Below are 16,166 nucleotides of genomic sequence, written 5' to 3'. Positions count from 1 at the left end.
GTATCACATAATATTGTTGTACAACCTGTTTCTGTATGTAATATCTATAACATCCACAAGTAATCAGAGTATGAGGAGCTCACATATACAGTACACAGAGCGTGTGGGCTGGTGTAGGTGTGCGAGTGTGTTGGATGCAGAACGTGAGCGTGGTACTCGTCCCTCTGGGCTTTACATGAATCATGTGTATTACATAAGAGTTTAAGTGAGAGAGAGAGAGAGAGACTTGGCATCAGCAGTGCCCTCCCCCTGTCCATCCGCCCATCTCTCACATACCTAATCCTTCCTTTCCCATTTCTCACACACATTCCTTTATTAAAGGCATTAGAGAAACTTAATCAATTAAAGCTCTAAAAACACACACAGTTACTTATTCACACACACAACACAGTCTGCATCCACTCTGTGGCAAGGACATCTGGCACATTTCACAAGCTGGCTATGTGAGAGGAGTGTGTGTGTGTGTGCGTGTGCGTGTGCGTGTGCGTGTGTGCGTGTATTTGTGTGGGGGGGAGGGGGACTGGAACATTGGATGGCTGAAGTGAGAGGAAAGCTGGCACACGTGAAGGGGTTCAACGAGTACATGCTATAAACATTGTATTCCTTCAAAGAAGAAGAAGAAAAAGGACACCGTTTCCTTTGGTGGCTGTGCTCCCTGTGGTTACTTCAACTTCCAAGTGTGAACCAAATTTCCCTCCAACAATCAAATCAATCTATAAACCTGATAGCTGAAAAAGTAGATTATAATACATCAAAATGACTAATGAAGCCATTTGTATTAATCCTTAAAAATACGATGTTTGATCTTCTTTATCGTTTGAATTTGCGCGGATCTGATCTGTGACACGGGCCAATTCGTGAGTGTTACGATCCGTCGCTAGCCATGATAAAAGCTCTCAGAGGACACTAAATGTCATCGCTGATTAAAACCTTATGACAGTAATGTGACCGCAGACAACATCATCTCTCCATTTCACTCAATAGATGAAGGAGCGGTTGTGGCTCATTAGGGCAGTGAATGGATTCACAGAGGGGGGGGGGGGGGTTGGGCTCTCAGCTGCCGCTCAGAGGCAGCGCCACCTCAGAGCCACGGGTAGAGGAAGCCAATTCAATAACTAACCTCAATCAATTCACAAGAGATGGGCAAAGATAGCAGTTTAGTCAACATGTGTCACATGGGAGCGGAGACGGAGAGAGAGAAAATGTGTGTGATGCGCGTCTCCATCTCACCTGATGCGTGGCCATTGGGGAGCAGGGTGAAGAGGAGGAGGAGCGCGGCGGCAGCCAGCCTGTGGGCTCGGACGGAGGAGGAGGAGGACGGGGCTCTCGTCTGAAACGCTACCATTCCATCGCACATCTTCCCCTCCGGCGACCAGCGAGAGTCCTCTGCGGCTTAACCTGTCCGGGCCACATGGAGAGGGAGGGATGGAGGGGGAGGGGGGACGCGGATTACTATCAACATTCAGCGAGGATTATGTAACCAAAAGCAACAGAGAGTGAGAGAGCTGTACACTAAGCGAGAGAGAGAGTGACAGAGCCGTCCCTGCATGTCATCGGGTAACGGCTGCTTTCCTGATAATAACAACGGCGTGAATGACTCCAGGTGCATTTCCTTCCGAGTTCCTCTGATCTCCCCTCGAATCCAAACGTTTTGCTCTGCCACAAGATCTAACTGAATCAACCAGCCATGACGCTCTGCCGCAGATGATGCAACGGATCTGCTGATGAGGCAGGAGCATTATGGGTAGAGAGGCTGAAGGTGTGCGAGAGCCAGAGCTTCAATAAATCGAGGACTCCCTGGTGTCGGGCCATTAGCAAACCTTTAAAGACGTGTTAGTTAATTTATTGGTCCGTTATTAGTTTGTAAATACATTTATAAATGTACATCCGCTAAAAAGGTTTGTAGCAGGTATTCCTCAAATGTATTTATTAACGTGTTTCAATAACGACGGTACAGTTGAACGACAAACAGATGCCATACTGCCATCTGCTCAGCTGCGATGCAATGCTGCCATATGCTGCACATTGTTAAAAGCAATGGACTGCGATGGATCACTTATCTAAAAGATAACTTCCTCCGGTGCTTCTTTCTGAAATATGTCCTGGATTCTTCTGCTGCTCATAAGGTTCAGACATTTTAGTTAACAATGTCAGCTAAATAATAAGCTCTTTTTTCATTACCGACTGGCGCGATGTTATCGTTCCACTTGTCGAAGTGTTTCACTAGAAAGTGGCGGGATCGTAAATGTACACGCACACACACACACACACACCTTCTGCCAAGGAGGATGGAGAGGCATACCTGCATGTGGCCCATGCCACAGAGAGAGAGTGACGCAAGCCAGATTTGGCAGGACAGTTTGGGTTCTGCATTGAGCCAAAGGACAGAGTCAAAAACACACACATGGCTCGGTGCCAGTCCTTTGAACCACACACAGGTTCCCATTCGTCCGTGTCGGGATCAGAGCACTGCTGCGAAGGCCTGGGCGACAGAGAGGCCCTGGGGTAACTCAGATGATGATATGCCAGATGAACGTCGTATAAATATCGAGGACAAACCAAAGTCACAGGCGGGACAAGATAGAGCACGTGTTTTGTTTAAAAGTACTTGTTGGGATGTAAATAACCACTTGGGATGGCATTTATAATGCAGCGCCAACCTCCTGAAAGAGCTGAGGGCAGAGTATTGACTGGCCAGTATGTTTTGCAAAGTGAAAACTTAAGCGGAATTAGCCCAGCGTCTGAGAAAGGACAAAGTCATTAACACTCTGCTCGGGCACAATAAAATACAGCCTTCCAATCAGCTGGAACCAGACAGCTGGGAGCCTGAAAGGAACTCTTTGCAGATGTCTTGATGCAGTGACTGAGCTCATTAATGGATTAATAACACAGCAGGCAGTTTGACAGCGAAAGCACACAATTATTTCACGTATGGATGTCAACTTTTTGACAACTGTGTTTGTTTCTTCTCAGGCGCTGCCAAAGACGTTGAGCTTGACAGATCACATTCAAGAAGGCGCTGCTATTTTAAACTTCAAGAGCCTGAGGTTGCGTTTCCTGGAAAAAAGATTTGAGTCAAACCACATGAACACCATCGATGTCCAGCCTGTGGTGCCATCGCTGTATGTACAGTCAAACGGGGGGTGTTTAAATAGACACCAGTATCATTTCAAAGCCATTCCAAATGGCCGACATCCAAGCCATCATTGCAGTGAGACGACTCAGTTATATCAGTGTCACTGGAACAGGACAGCGGACAGAGTGATGATGGACACACTGTCGACCTTGAAGAAGCTACTGAAATGAATAAAACTACAAGCGGAAAGCTAAAATGAATCTCGCCTGACTCAACGTGATTGATATTTAGAAAAATGCAATGACGCATACATGTCAGCCCATACACACAGATGTTGCAAGAAAGTCAAAAACGTACTCATAGAAAAGAACAAGACAACTCCCTTGTGTCGTAGACGGAACGGAACAGTACATTCGATTTTAACAGTTGGCCAAATAAACAAGGACATTGAATAAGTTACCTCATCAAAGTAATAATCAATAATGTAAATGTGCCGTTAGTTGCAGGGCTGAATAGCATTGCTAAAAAATAGCAATGCTATTTGTCAGTTGCGTAGACTGTTTTGGCCGATTTCATTAAGATATCAAAGGTTGTTATAGCATAAATACTTTGTTTGTTTAGGCCTCTACTTGGGGGGCACACTATGCTACGTTCCACTTCAGACACCAGAGAGACAACCAGCGAGCCAGCAGGCTGCTACTGCAGTTTTTCAGCTGCCTGAGGCTCCTGGAATGCAAAGGGAGCCAAGGAGAGCAGCAGCGCAGGCATGTGTCCGGGAACAGAGAGCACTCAGTGTGCCAGAGAAACAGCCGGGAGGAGATTTCCACCCGATAGACCCAAATGCTACCGCTGCCGGTCGAGCCCGCCCGGGCCTGTGAGATGGGGCTCTGCACGGCAGCACAGAAAGAGCCCTTTGTTAAAGTATGCAGTGTTAAGCCCCACAGCGCCCAAGCATCCCTCTGTACTGCTGCAAGGGAGGACCAAAACAGAGTGAAAATGAGATGAAACAAGAGACTGTCTTATGTTGACAGTGGTGAAAGCTGAGAATGGGATTGAAGCCAAACACAGTGTTCTTATCTTTACACACAAGATGTTTTCTCAAAGCCATGTTGTCAAACAGAAGAGGCCTCTGAATGCTGGACTGAGAGTTGCAACAATCTCACTGCAGTTTTAAATTGAGAGCCCTTAAAGCTGCCCATTGCATATATGCTAGTTCCTCTGTGGAAGCCACAGTGTGTACAATGTGTGTACAATGTGAGAACAAAACCATCTTAACAATGCAAGTCAAATGAGCGAATCTGACACTTTAAAAAATACTCGCCTCCCATGAGTTCTGCAGTGCGAAACGTAGGTTTGAATCAAGCATATTTAGATGTCAATCGGGTTGTGGAAAATGTAACTCACATTGCCCAGCAAAATAAGCTGCCTCTCAAGATATATGATAAGATTTAAGACATTATAAAATATCAAGTAATAATGAAAACAGACACAACACACTTACATTATTACAAATGCTACATAAATTAAAAGTTGCCATCAAAAACTGCATTGGCATAAGTGGATCAATGACTTAGTGCAAAAAAACGTCCTGTTTGGTCAGCGTTCGCTTTGATCGTTGAACATTGTCCTGGTCAACAAAGTAACCCACTGTCCGGAAAACGTTTACTAAAATTGGGTTTTATAATTGTGGGGAATTATTTTCCAGCAAAGGTAATGAACAGCTTTGGGGGGTGGGCAATATGGTCAAATCCTCCACGATGGCAAATATACTGTTATACATCCGCGATATAGAGCATCGTGTAATATCGTTAATGCAGAAAATCAAATGAAAAAGTGTTTCTTTGTACTTTGTAATGGATAAAATATCCAGACAGGACTGTCTTTTTTGGCTAACCCTGTTATATCAAGGTAGTTCAGCACACTCCAATCTTACCATAAAGTAGGGATAGTTACTGTAGTATAACGAGTGTGGCAAATACATCATCATCTCCTCTCCACCAGCTCTCACAACATGTGAAGCACAATGATTTGATCAAAACAATGGTTGGCCAGTATGTTAGACTAGACCACCATAAGATGTGCGACTTCCTCTCCCTGACTTCATGGTCTTTTGAAATGTACATGTCATCTTTGTTCCCCATTATAATGATACAAAGCAGATCACCTTTGGACTTCCCTGCCTTTTGCTGTGGCGTGTCATTTCTTACCAATGATGGCTATATCTAAGCTCTACAGACCGTACAACTCAATTATACATCTTTGCAACTGTATGATACGTGGTCAACTGCCTTCACGGCAGCTCTAAAGCAGAGTCACTCGCGTCGACACGTGCAACTGTACAGCGAGCTATTTAAACAAAGAGTGTGGTGGGCTGCCAGGACTACACGCACACAACGGGGACAAAAACAAAGACAACACCAAGGCAAACTCATTCTCACAAAGTGGCGATACATAACATGTGTTAGGCCTCGTCTCAGCTAGTCTCACACCATAAATAATTCCGAACACCTTTTGTTGGATAACGTTTTATATCTCTCCTCCTGATCTTTGTCCACATTGTGTAAAAAGACAACAACAACACGGTAACGCTACAGCTGTTAACGCTAACTGTTTGAGACCGGACCAACTACCTACTCGAGCCGGTTTACGATTGTATTGTATCGCTGAGTGCTTTTTCAAGGAAGGGTGTATTATCTGCTAAACAATTAAAGCCGACAGAATACATAACCCGACAGAAACTAAACGTGTCATAGCGTTCACGAACAGCTTATGAACGTGTGTCCCCGACAACGGTTAGCTTAACTAACGACACACTTAAGCTAGTTACGTTAGTTGAAAAACACACAATTGACAACTCACTTTACTCCTTGAGAAATAACGAAATGTTGCTCTAGCTCTAAACGTTTACCCCTGTTTTTTATAATACAATCAACAAATACAAATAGAAAGGAAAGAGACAGACAGGAGATCTCATAGTGGCCTATGTGTGCTTAGCTTGCGAAACTCACCAGCGTAAAGGTTAACAGCGCGAGCCTCCTCTCACTGCTTCACACTCGATGCATTAATGGTTGTAAAAAATGGACACACCCAAAAACTAGAATGTGGCTGAATAATATTTTAACAAAATTGTGTCTTCGTCGTCGAGCGTTAGTTCCTCAGTACTGTTCCGCGTTGTTCCTCGTCCTCCTCGACTCGCCAGCTCCGTATTTTAGGTGAGCGGAAACGCTCGCGGTGAGAACTCTACCGGCTGCCTCGCTCTCGCGCGGTCTCCATGGCTACCTCGTTAAAAGGGCGGATCCTAATCTGTCAAGTCAACCGCAAGGGTCGACTTCAAAATAAAAGCACATCGTTTGGTGGGGAGATGGGGGAGACAAAAGAAATCGAAAGATACACAAAAAAGAACAATAAGAACTGCAAATATTTTGACTAAAGATGTATTGCATTTTGAGGGATGATAAATTATATAATATGTTCCTCAAGAAATAATCTCGTTATGCGATGTAGACCTATTTATCTGTTTTGACATACACGTTTGATGAATAAAACACACCATAATATTTCACAGACTTTGGATATTCTATAGTTGTGTGTTTTACTTTTTTCTGCTTTAATGTTTGCATCGTCTACAATCTACTGTGTTTTGTCTGAAATACATATATGCAAACACCTACAGCTCCCTGAGAGGTTCTTACTGTCATCTCTAAAATATAATTTGACTTGACTGTCACTCTTTGCTAGGCTATTTCATAAGAACATCTCATGTGTTTTGTTTGTATCTGTGACTGCTGGAGAGAGTGCATCCTCACGGTGTGCATATGCACTAGATACGCACTCGGATGGCTAGCTTCTCAATACAAAAGGTGATGAATAAATAGACAGGTGAGCTTAATGTTCTTAATGATTGTATTCCATCATATAGCATACATTATTGCAATGTATTTACACAATGTTCTTGCAGATAGAAGACAAAAAAGAATGAGTGGGTGTACATTTGACTTTCATTCACTCAGAGGGGAATGAAAGAGAGATCTCTCATCCCTCCTAACTGGAGTTAACTGTGCACTGTAACCTTGCAAAAACATTGCATCACTGCAAAGAAACATCAAAAGAGGCCGTCACTTATTTAGTCCTATATCCAAAAAGAGTTCATGAAGTATTTGCACACATCTCACATACAGCTACAGATTAAGATACATACAAAATATTTAATAAATCATGTCTTCCACATATATAACGTTTGAAGGAGATAAATGTGTTATTGATTTTCTAGATCCATGAAATACGAAAACCCATGGCGTCACAATAAGGTTTATTGTAGAGAAAGGTTGACTTTGGAGATATAAAGCGAATTTGGATTTAATGTGAGAATAAATTCATCCATATCATACAATGAACGGTAATGTATGCACTTAGGGATCTTCACTTCACATAAAAAACCATAGGGGCCAAACTACAATCATATTATTGAGCAAATATTCTAGTTTTATGGCTTGTCAATGTATTACATTATCCTTAAAATGTTGCTCTAAATAATCTGTCTCTGTACTTGTTATGATGTTATTACACGAATGGTGAGAAGGTCCACCCCAGTCATATCATACTGTATTATGCAACGGTTGAGGCTTATAAAATTCATATAAGACTACAGAGGTGCTACTCTAAATAAAAAGATGCATTCTATGGTTGAAAGATGCTACAATGCCACAATGTCCAAAAACAGATTAGTATAAGTTTAAAATCATAACATGTAATTTAATTGACACAAATATGAGTATCATACGTTAATGTTGGCTCCCCACTTCGTTTCTACATTTCCTCCTATTATCTATGAAGAAGTCCTCTCTCTTTGTAATGCCTGATGGTTTGAATCCCTGGCACTGGCCAGACAATGATTAACAAGATACAGTCTTGCTAAACACCTTGACATGTCATCGAGTCCTGTAAAGAGCCCCTGACATGACACCCACAGGTCTACCCTGGAGACGAACAAGAGTCTCCTGAACCCAGTGTCCTGCCATTGTGTTCATTAATATGACAATATATGCAGCGAGGTGGTTCAACTAATCAGATAATTTATTCCATTGGGGGAACATGTGCTGTAAATTGTTTCCTATCACCTAGGCTAATGTTCTTGTCTTACTGTTTACATGTCGATAACACAAGGGCACGCTCCAAATGACATGTACTGTGTCTTGGACAGGAAGGACGTCTTAACCTTTAAAGCTGTCCACTCTGTGCCAATGCTGACATCTAGTGGCTGATTCATCTCCATACAAACACGTATAGGTTCTCGAGTCGATTCTATTATTTGGCAAATAATGGCTAATTCCTAAAAGTAATGTGTGACCGCTAATGTTGTCTTTGTTAAGAACACAATAACTTCAGAATGTCTATCTCGCGCTCCATGAGCGAGCGTCAACTGACACATATATGGACGGTTACATTCTACGGGTGTTTAGTTCCGTTTTCAATGTCACACTGCCACACATTTCTCTATAGTTTATTATCTTTATACTATTTTAAATCGAAAAGCGGAGAATTGACAAACGTACAACGTGGCGCACTCACTACAAACAAACCGACACCTAAGACAACTGATCCAAAAAACAGTTGCCCCCTTATTTGGCAAAGTGGTTTTGTCCAGTTGTCCATTTGATGGTCATTTAGCTAGTTAGCTTAGTTTCTTCTGTATTTCTTCTTGTGTGCTTCGTGTGTGCTTCGTAGTTGTTCAGGTAACATTATGCTTTTAAATAATGTTCCGTTAGATGGGAGATAACATATATATTGTTTTTTTACTGTATGACCCAAACTAGTCTGTTGGTTTAAAAAAACATTATCGTACTTAAAGCTGTAAAGTTATATTTTTCTTACTTACCTGCCGGGGTAACAATATCAAGTTAACTTAAGGAGGACTTTATCCATCATGTTACAGTTAAAGTTAGCGTTCATGTTTTGGTTGCAAACTACTCGTCGCAGGTTCGTATAACCCTATCAGCATTTCTTTCAATCACATGAGGAGACAGCTGCTTGTTGACCATTACATAAAGTCAGCGTCTTTTTCTTCCTGGTCGACTTCCAGGTGTGTTTAACGTTACATTAATAAAAGATAAAACACAATAACAAAACCAAATACTAGTACTAAAATACTAAATATACAGAGGAAACAAAATACATAAACAAGGCATCTATTGAAGATCCATGACTTTTAATTCATAGCCACAGGTGCCTGAGATGATTACAAATATACATATAGCGTCCCAATAATTAAGTAAACAAATAAAAAGCCCTGGATAAAAGAATACATTAATTGAGAGAGGGCGAGTGCAATCACTGGCACCGACAACTCAATGGCACCTCACTGGCAACTCACTGGCACGTCTGTGGCAAGTGCCACAGACTTGCATAGATAATGTATTTTTTTAGACTTACTTACAATATGCAATACGATATTGCTGTACAATACTGCTGTACTATATTGAATATTGTTTTGCTACTACTACGTTTCACTTCGTAATATATAACACTTATATACCATGATATGTATAATGTACCTGCCTTTCTTTAATAATAAAAAATATATAATTAATTTTTTTACCATGTCATACTGTTATACCTCCATGAAATTCTCCTTTGAGGAGATGCCACTGTTAGTCTAAAGTTTAAGCACTGGCACTCAGTGACACTTGCCAGCAGTTGCCAGCAGATGCCACTACTAGTCAAAAAGTGCCACTACTAGTTAAAAAGTGCCACTACTAGTCAAAAAGTGCCAGCAGACGGAGGGTCGGCCGCAGTGACGAGTCTGCGACGATTTAGTGACAAGATTCACTGAAGTGCCCGGACAGCGGAAGAAATCACTTTCATGATCACAGAATGGAGGAGCTGCGGTTTAGCTAGATTGATAGATAGATAGATAGATAGATAGCTAAAATAGCTAGATACACAGATGGATATATATATATATATATATATAATTAGTATCTTTTTGTAGACACTTACTTACAATATGCGATAGTGCTGTACATTACTGCTGTACTATATTTAATATTGTTTTGCTTCTACTACGTTTCACTTCGTAATATATTGTAGCGACCCTGTGAAGTGGCTGTCAATCAAAGTGTGGCACCGTGCATGCTGGTCGAGGGGGCGTGCCTGTGATTGGCGGAGTAGAGGGGAGGCGGGGTTAACCTGTCGGAAAACGGGAGTTAAGGGTGGTTGACGGGAACCGTTGTTGTTGACTTTCGACCTGCTAAGCTGAGAGGAACACGCTGTATGTGTTGGTGGATGCCCAATAAAGGGAGGATTAATAACGTCGTCCCGTCTCCGTGTCATCAGTGCCATAACGTCCGAGACGTTACAATATCATGGCATATAAGTGTAATAGATTACGAAGTGAAACGTAGTAGTAGCAAAACAATATTAAATATAGTACAGCAGTAATGTACAGCACTATCTTATTGCATATTGTCAGTAGTGTCTAAAAGACACTAATTAATATATATATATTAATTAGTGTCTTTTTTATATATATATACACACACATCCATCTGTGTATCTAGCTATTTTAGCTATCTATCTATCTAGCTAAACCGCAGCTCCTCCATTCTGTGATCATGAAAGTGATTTCTTCCGCTGTCCGGGCACTTCAGTGGAGCTTGTCACTGAGTCGTCGCAGACTCGTCACTGCGCAGACATGCCGCAGACGCGCCTGGCCGACCCTCCGTCTGCTGGCACTTTTTGACTAGTAGTGGCACTTTTTGACTAGTAGTGGCATCTGCTGGCAACTGCTGGCAAGTGCCGGCAAGTGCCACTGAGTAGCTGCGGCAACTGCTGGCAAGTGCCACTGAGTGCCAGCGTCGCTAGGGGGATCTCGCCCCTACTGCATTAATTAGCACACATATAATAGCACTGTGCACTATCAAATACATGTTAAATGACTTCAATTAGAAGACAATTGATGATTTGGGAAAATCCACACAGGAACGTTTCTCAGGTCCACTAGTTTGATACGCGACGGTGACGATGTTTAATGAATGCGATGATATTGACAGAGCTGAGGCACACAGCGGTGAATTTTATGTGACAACTATGACATTCATTTCATTCTTGATTGCCTCGACAGATGCAGTGACAACATAGATGTACCAACAAGACTAGTGTCTGAGTAAAGGGAAAGACCATTCAAGCCATTACAGTGACTCACTGCTCCCATCTCGAAGAGCTGAAATGGCTTGCTCACAGATCCGCCTGAGAATTCTCCCCAGCGTTCGTTGTCTCTTCGATAAGCTGGTGCAGGTAAAAGTAGAGGGTCTCGCTCCTCACAAAGAAGTTACATTGAGATCCAAACTAGTTGATGACCGAGGGGTGATTTTTAAGGCCTCTGCCCTGTACAAAGCAGACGAAACTGGCCAGGTGGATGTCTGCCGTGCGCCCTCTCTCGGAGGAAGTTACACCGGAGTGGAGCCCATGGGTTTGTTTTGGGCCATGGCACCAGAAACTCTGCACAGTAAATTCCTGAAGAAGAATGTGCTCGGCCCAATAGGGGTGGAGATAGAAGCCCTGAGTGGAGAGACGGGTGAGGTTTTAGCCTCTGAAACCAACAAGAGAGGATTCATGACAGAGGGGATGAAGAGAGTACCTGTAAAAGAGGGAAGGATACGAGGAGTCCTCTTCGTACCACCAGGTTAGTTGTGTCCTCAAGATGTTGGCTGAGATGTCAGTGTTCTTATTAACTTGACCTCTCCCTGTTTTCTTTTTTCTTTTCTCCAGGAAAGGGTCCATTCCCAGGAATAGTGGATATGTACCTATTAGGGGGACGTCTTACTGAGTCCAGAGCCAGCCTCCTGGCAAATAAAGGTTTTGTTGTCTTGGCACTGGCCTATATGGGCTACGAGGATTTACCAAGTAACCCTAACAAGTTGGATCTGGAGTACTTTGAAGAGGCTGTAACATATCTGAGGAATCAGCCAGAGGTTAGTGTTGTAGATTGAAACATTATTATCATTATAAATATTATAATTGTGATTTATTAAAGATTATCACATTTGTAATATTTGAATGTCCATTTAATCTTTACTTTGTGACGCATATATTGTTTTGTACTTATTGTGAATGTGTCTAATGAATTAATAATAATAATATATATATATATATATATAAATATGGTGACTCAAGACTGTATTAGATAAAAAGGCCTATATTCTAATTAACTGTGTCAATGTTGACATCTACTGGCTATGAGAGCGAAAACAATTAGATGACTCAGCTGATAGGATATTGTCACTGATTTTCTAGTTCCAGCTTCTTATCACAATTTGTCCATCTCATGTGAGAATAAGCACAATATGTTTTCTTTTTTAAACCATTAATCAGTATTTAAAGACATTATTTGAGATGAAACAACTAATTGATTTAATTGGGAAAGTAATCTAAAGACTAAAAAGTAATGAAAATTATTGTTACTTTGTGCTCTGGTTTCATATATAATTGAGAATTGGTGGTTATTTACTGTTTTCATGAAATGGGAAATATTTGCAGGCATACAATATTATAAACTTGATTTTCAACCCCAATACCTTTCTACGCAGGTCAAAGGTCCTGGGATTGGCATCATATCAATTTCCCACAGTGGCGGTTTGGCGTTGTCCATGTCCTCCTTCCTCTCTGGGATCTCAGCGACCGTCTGCATTAATAGCTGCAATGCAAATACAGTGCTTCCTGTACACTACAGAGACACCGTTTTAACCCCGCTGCAACCTGTCATTGAGAATATCAAAACCACAGACTCTGGGCTTCTAGATATACGCGATGTCTTGTCTGACCCTTCCTTGGAAAAGAACAGGGTGTCATTGATTCCAATTGAACGCGCCAGCTGCCAGTTCCTGTTTGCCGTTTCTGAAGACGATCGCAACTGGAACAGTGCTTTTTTTGCCCGGCAGGCCGCCGCAACGCTGAGGAATCACGGCAAAGAGAATTTTCAGGTGGTGACGTACCCTAAAGCGGGACACATTTTGGATGTCCCTAACATGCCTCATTGTCCGTCTGGGTATCACGCGGCAGTTGGGACTGAGGTGATGTTTGGTGGGGAGCCAAGGGCTCACGCTGAGGCTCAGCTGGACCTGTGGGAAAGAGTCCAGGAGTTCTTCAAGAGCCACTTGGACAACAAGGGTACTTAGCAAGCTATGCTGCATCAAGCATCCAAGAATGGCCGTCATTAGCAATGCTTAACCTTGCCTTTAGATTCTTATAGAGGAGGTCTATAGAACGGGTATTCAATGATGCTGTTTGAGTGTTCTTAAGCTTTGGACTCTTCTGGAGCCGAGACGAACTCGGCATACTTTGGTTCCAAATGGCTTTTCCCCCCCAATACGCTTCAATGCGTCACACGACACAAAAAGTATGTTTTCAGATATAGTTTCCTTTCCCATCAGATATTTGTACTTGTCATAACGGGGAACTTGTGGTGGAGCTCTTACCGATAATAATGATGTCTTTGTTGTTGCAGTGAGCGAGCACAGTAGCAGCACTCTGATGCATCTAAATGTAGCATCACTACAGTTTATAATTACAGCTGCAAAGACCCGACAGCTGCTGTGGAAACAACCCATATGTCTCCCTTTGTTTATATATCTAGATATAGATAGATATGTATCTATAGATACACATTGCACTTATTGCCTCAATCAAATGCAGCATTATCTTCATAAATGATAACGGTTTGATTATTTGGGTTTTGATGTAAAAAAAGCTGAGTAATAACTTATTTTGATAATAAATTCACTTTGATTGGGATCATATTGTGATAATGTTTTTATGTTGTGTTACCAGTTACCACTTTGCATTGACCATATTATGATTGTTTTACTGTAATTCTACACACATTTGCCACAACATGATATATATATATATATATGTAATATATACACTACCGTTCAAAAGTTTGGGGTCATCCAGACAATTTCTTGTCTAACATGAAAACTCACTTTTATTTATCAAATGAATTGAAAATTGAATAGAAAATATAGTCAAGACATTGACAAGGTTAGAAATAATGATTAATATTTGAAGTATTAATTTTGTTCTTCAAACTTCAAGCTCAAAGGAAGGCCAGTTGTATAGCTTATATCACCAGCATAACTGTTTTCAGCTGTGCTAACATAATTGCACAAGGGTTTTCTAATCAGACATTAGTCTTCTAAGGCGATTAGCAAACACAATGTACCATTAGAACACTGGAGTGATAGTTGATGGAAATGGGCCTCTATACACCTATGGAGATATTTCATTAGAAACCAGACGTTTCCACCTAGAATAGTCATTTACCACATTAACAATGTATAGTGTGTATTTTTGATTCATGTTATCTTTATTGAAAAAACAGTGCTTTTCTTTGAAAAATAAAGACATTTCTAAGTGACCCCAAACATTTGAACGGTAGTGTATATATATATATCATGTGTGTAATATATATATATATATGTAATATATATATATAATATAAGACAACAAATCGGAATATAAGTAGATTGACGTCAACCATATAGCCAAGCTATTGATCCACTTACTGTTCTTTTGTTATTGTATTAATAAAGAGGTGTCAATTTCAACGAGGAAGTTAACGTGTTGATCTTTATGAATTACAGTGTTACACTCAGCCAATTGGCATCATCTCATTGTTTCTCCCTGCGTTCGTAATGCCTCCTCTTCCACCAAACTGTGACCTTCATTAGTCTCCCAGAAAAAGTAAACAATTGTGTAAATGTTGATATGTAGTGACCGGCAAGCTGTCCCAAATGTATCTTTAATACATCTTGCAAACATGTGATGTATGTTTTGTGGTTTTATTCCCATTTGAAAGTTCAAAACGTTGATATTCTAATCTACATGAAGGGGTTTCGTCTGTTTTAAAGGGGAGTGAAGTTACTTTGATGATGTTCGTTTTTCTCTTTGGTATTTTATTAACAATGTAGCCTGCATCAAAGAAGGGGTCTGATTCTGAAGTTGGAGACAAAGAAGTCTCTCTCAGTTACATCTACCTGAATGAACTGTCTTCACAGAATCTTGTTTGACACCTGTCTCAGCCACACCATGCAATATTAATACACGGTGGAAAAGAACTACATTTATTCTGTTAATTCAAAATACTGTTCTTCTTTCCGCAGGTATGTGTCCTCTGGCTCTGGCTCTCCTATTTTGGTATTTTCTGCAAACCAAAGAGGAATGTCATACGTTCCTGTGAGAGGACAGTCTGAGCAAGGCATCAGCAGGGTGGTTGTTGTTGATGAAGTGGGGTGATGTGGGTCAGTGGTAGTAGGTCTGTCTATCAATCAGGGGGCCGATGGTTCAATCCCCGCCCTAGTCTATGTATCCTTGAGCAAGACACCTAAACCTTATCTGAAAACAACCTTCTTAATTGCCAACACAGATTGACAGTGGGCCTCATTATTAGAAAGTGCATGCAACTGATGTAACTTCTTTAAAACTGGATCTCTTTGACACATTATCATTTTTTAAATTGTTTAAATCATGACTGCTTTCTGTCCGTTTGGAAGATGAAAAAGTTCCAACCCCTCGACTATGCATGACTGCTCAGTGAGTGATTCGGCCGCAGTCCCCTCGGTGGGGTCCCTCCGTGCTGTGAAAGGGGGGGGGGGGCTCTCCTCCTCTCCGGTCTTGCACCTCCACGCGGCGAGATATTCAGCAGCCAGCGGCTTCTGCACCAGTCAGCCTCCCAGTTCCCAGCCTCTGCCAGTGCCTCTGATAGAACACACAGTAGTGTGTGTGTGTGTGTGTGTGTGTTTTCTTCTCCTGGACGGCTCGAGGTGGTGGTCGTGTTTTTCCCCGGCGCTCCAGGCGTGTTTTACCGGAGCGGAGCGCTCCGCAGCCCGGTGTGGTGTTCGGCGCACCGGGTGTCACAGAGCAGCGTCCAGCTACCTCCCTGCGCACGGAGCTCACTGACTGATTTCTGCCATGCATCCGCATTTGTGGATTACGGGTCATGCATAGGCTTTTTACGTATATATTTTTATGTCATGATGCCTTTTCCGGATTTATCAGACACCAGAACATCTCGCTGCTGGCAGCCGCACGCATT

The 16,166-nt window shown here is 41.8% G+C and overlaps 2 protein-coding genes across 3 annotated transcripts in view; one reads left to right on the top strand and one right to left on the bottom strand.

Annotated features, from left to right (window-relative positions):
• susd6 (sushi domain containing 6) overlaps nucleotides 1-6,316 on the bottom strand; it is a 30,262-nt gene extending 23,946 nt beyond the window's left edge. The window contains exons 1-2 of the mRNA XM_056428407.1: nucleotides 6,085-6,316; nucleotides 1,231-1,398 (exon numbers count right to left, since the gene is read on the bottom strand). Coding sequence (XP_056284382.1) covers nucleotides 1,231-1,357 — 127 coding nt within the window. The 5' untranslated portion in view covers nucleotides 1,358-1,398; nucleotides 6,085-6,316. The remainder of the gene's footprint in view (nucleotides 1-1,230; nucleotides 1,399-6,084) is intronic.
• Nucleotides 6,317-8,786: 2,470 nt separating this feature from the next.
• acot20 (acyl-CoA thioesterase 20) lies at nucleotides 8,787-14,679 on the top strand. 2 transcript variants are annotated; one of them, XM_056428832.1, is made up of 4 exons: nucleotides 8,787-8,808; nucleotides 11,196-11,756; nucleotides 11,843-12,045; nucleotides 12,661-14,679. In XM_056428832.1, exons 2-4 carry the CDS (start codon nucleotides 11,300-11,302, stop codon nucleotides 13,246-13,248), a joined length of 1,248 nt encoding a protein of 415 aa, XP_056284807.1. In that variant the 5' UTR covers nucleotides 8,787-8,808; nucleotides 11,196-11,299; the 3' UTR covers nucleotides 13,249-14,679. The 2 variants fall into 2 exon arrangements, with proteins under 2 accessions (XP_056284807.1, XP_056284808.1); XM_056428833.1 differs by lacking the exon at nucleotides 8,787-8,808 and adding an exon at nucleotides 8,815-9,155.
• Nucleotides 14,680-16,166: the final 1,487 nt, after the last annotated feature.

Source organism: Pseudoliparis swirei, chromosome 12 (assembly GCF_029220125.1).
Source record: "Pseudoliparis swirei isolate HS2019 ecotype Mariana Trench chromosome 12, NWPU_hadal_v1, whole genome shotgun sequence".
NCBI classification, from domain to species: domain Eukaryota; kingdom Metazoa; phylum Chordata; class Actinopteri; order Perciformes; family Liparidae; genus Pseudoliparis; species Pseudoliparis swirei.
This window is presented reverse-complemented; position numbering and strand designations above follow the sequence as displayed.

Excerpts from the sequence above, each read along its gene's own strand:
- acot20 (XM_056428832.1), top strand. The coding sequence starts at position 11,300 with ATGGCTTGCTCACAGATCCGCCTGAGAATTCTCCCCAGCGTTCGTTGT. Across the intron at positions 11,757-11,842 it reads AGTCCTCTTCGTACCACCAG|GAAAGGGTCCATTCCCAGGA; the intron begins GTTAGTTGTGTC and ends TCTTTTCTCCAG. Across the intron at positions 12,046-12,660 it reads ATCTGAGGAATCAGCCAGAG|GTCAAAGGTCCTGGGATTGG; the intron begins GTTAGTGTTGTA and ends CTTTCTACGCAG.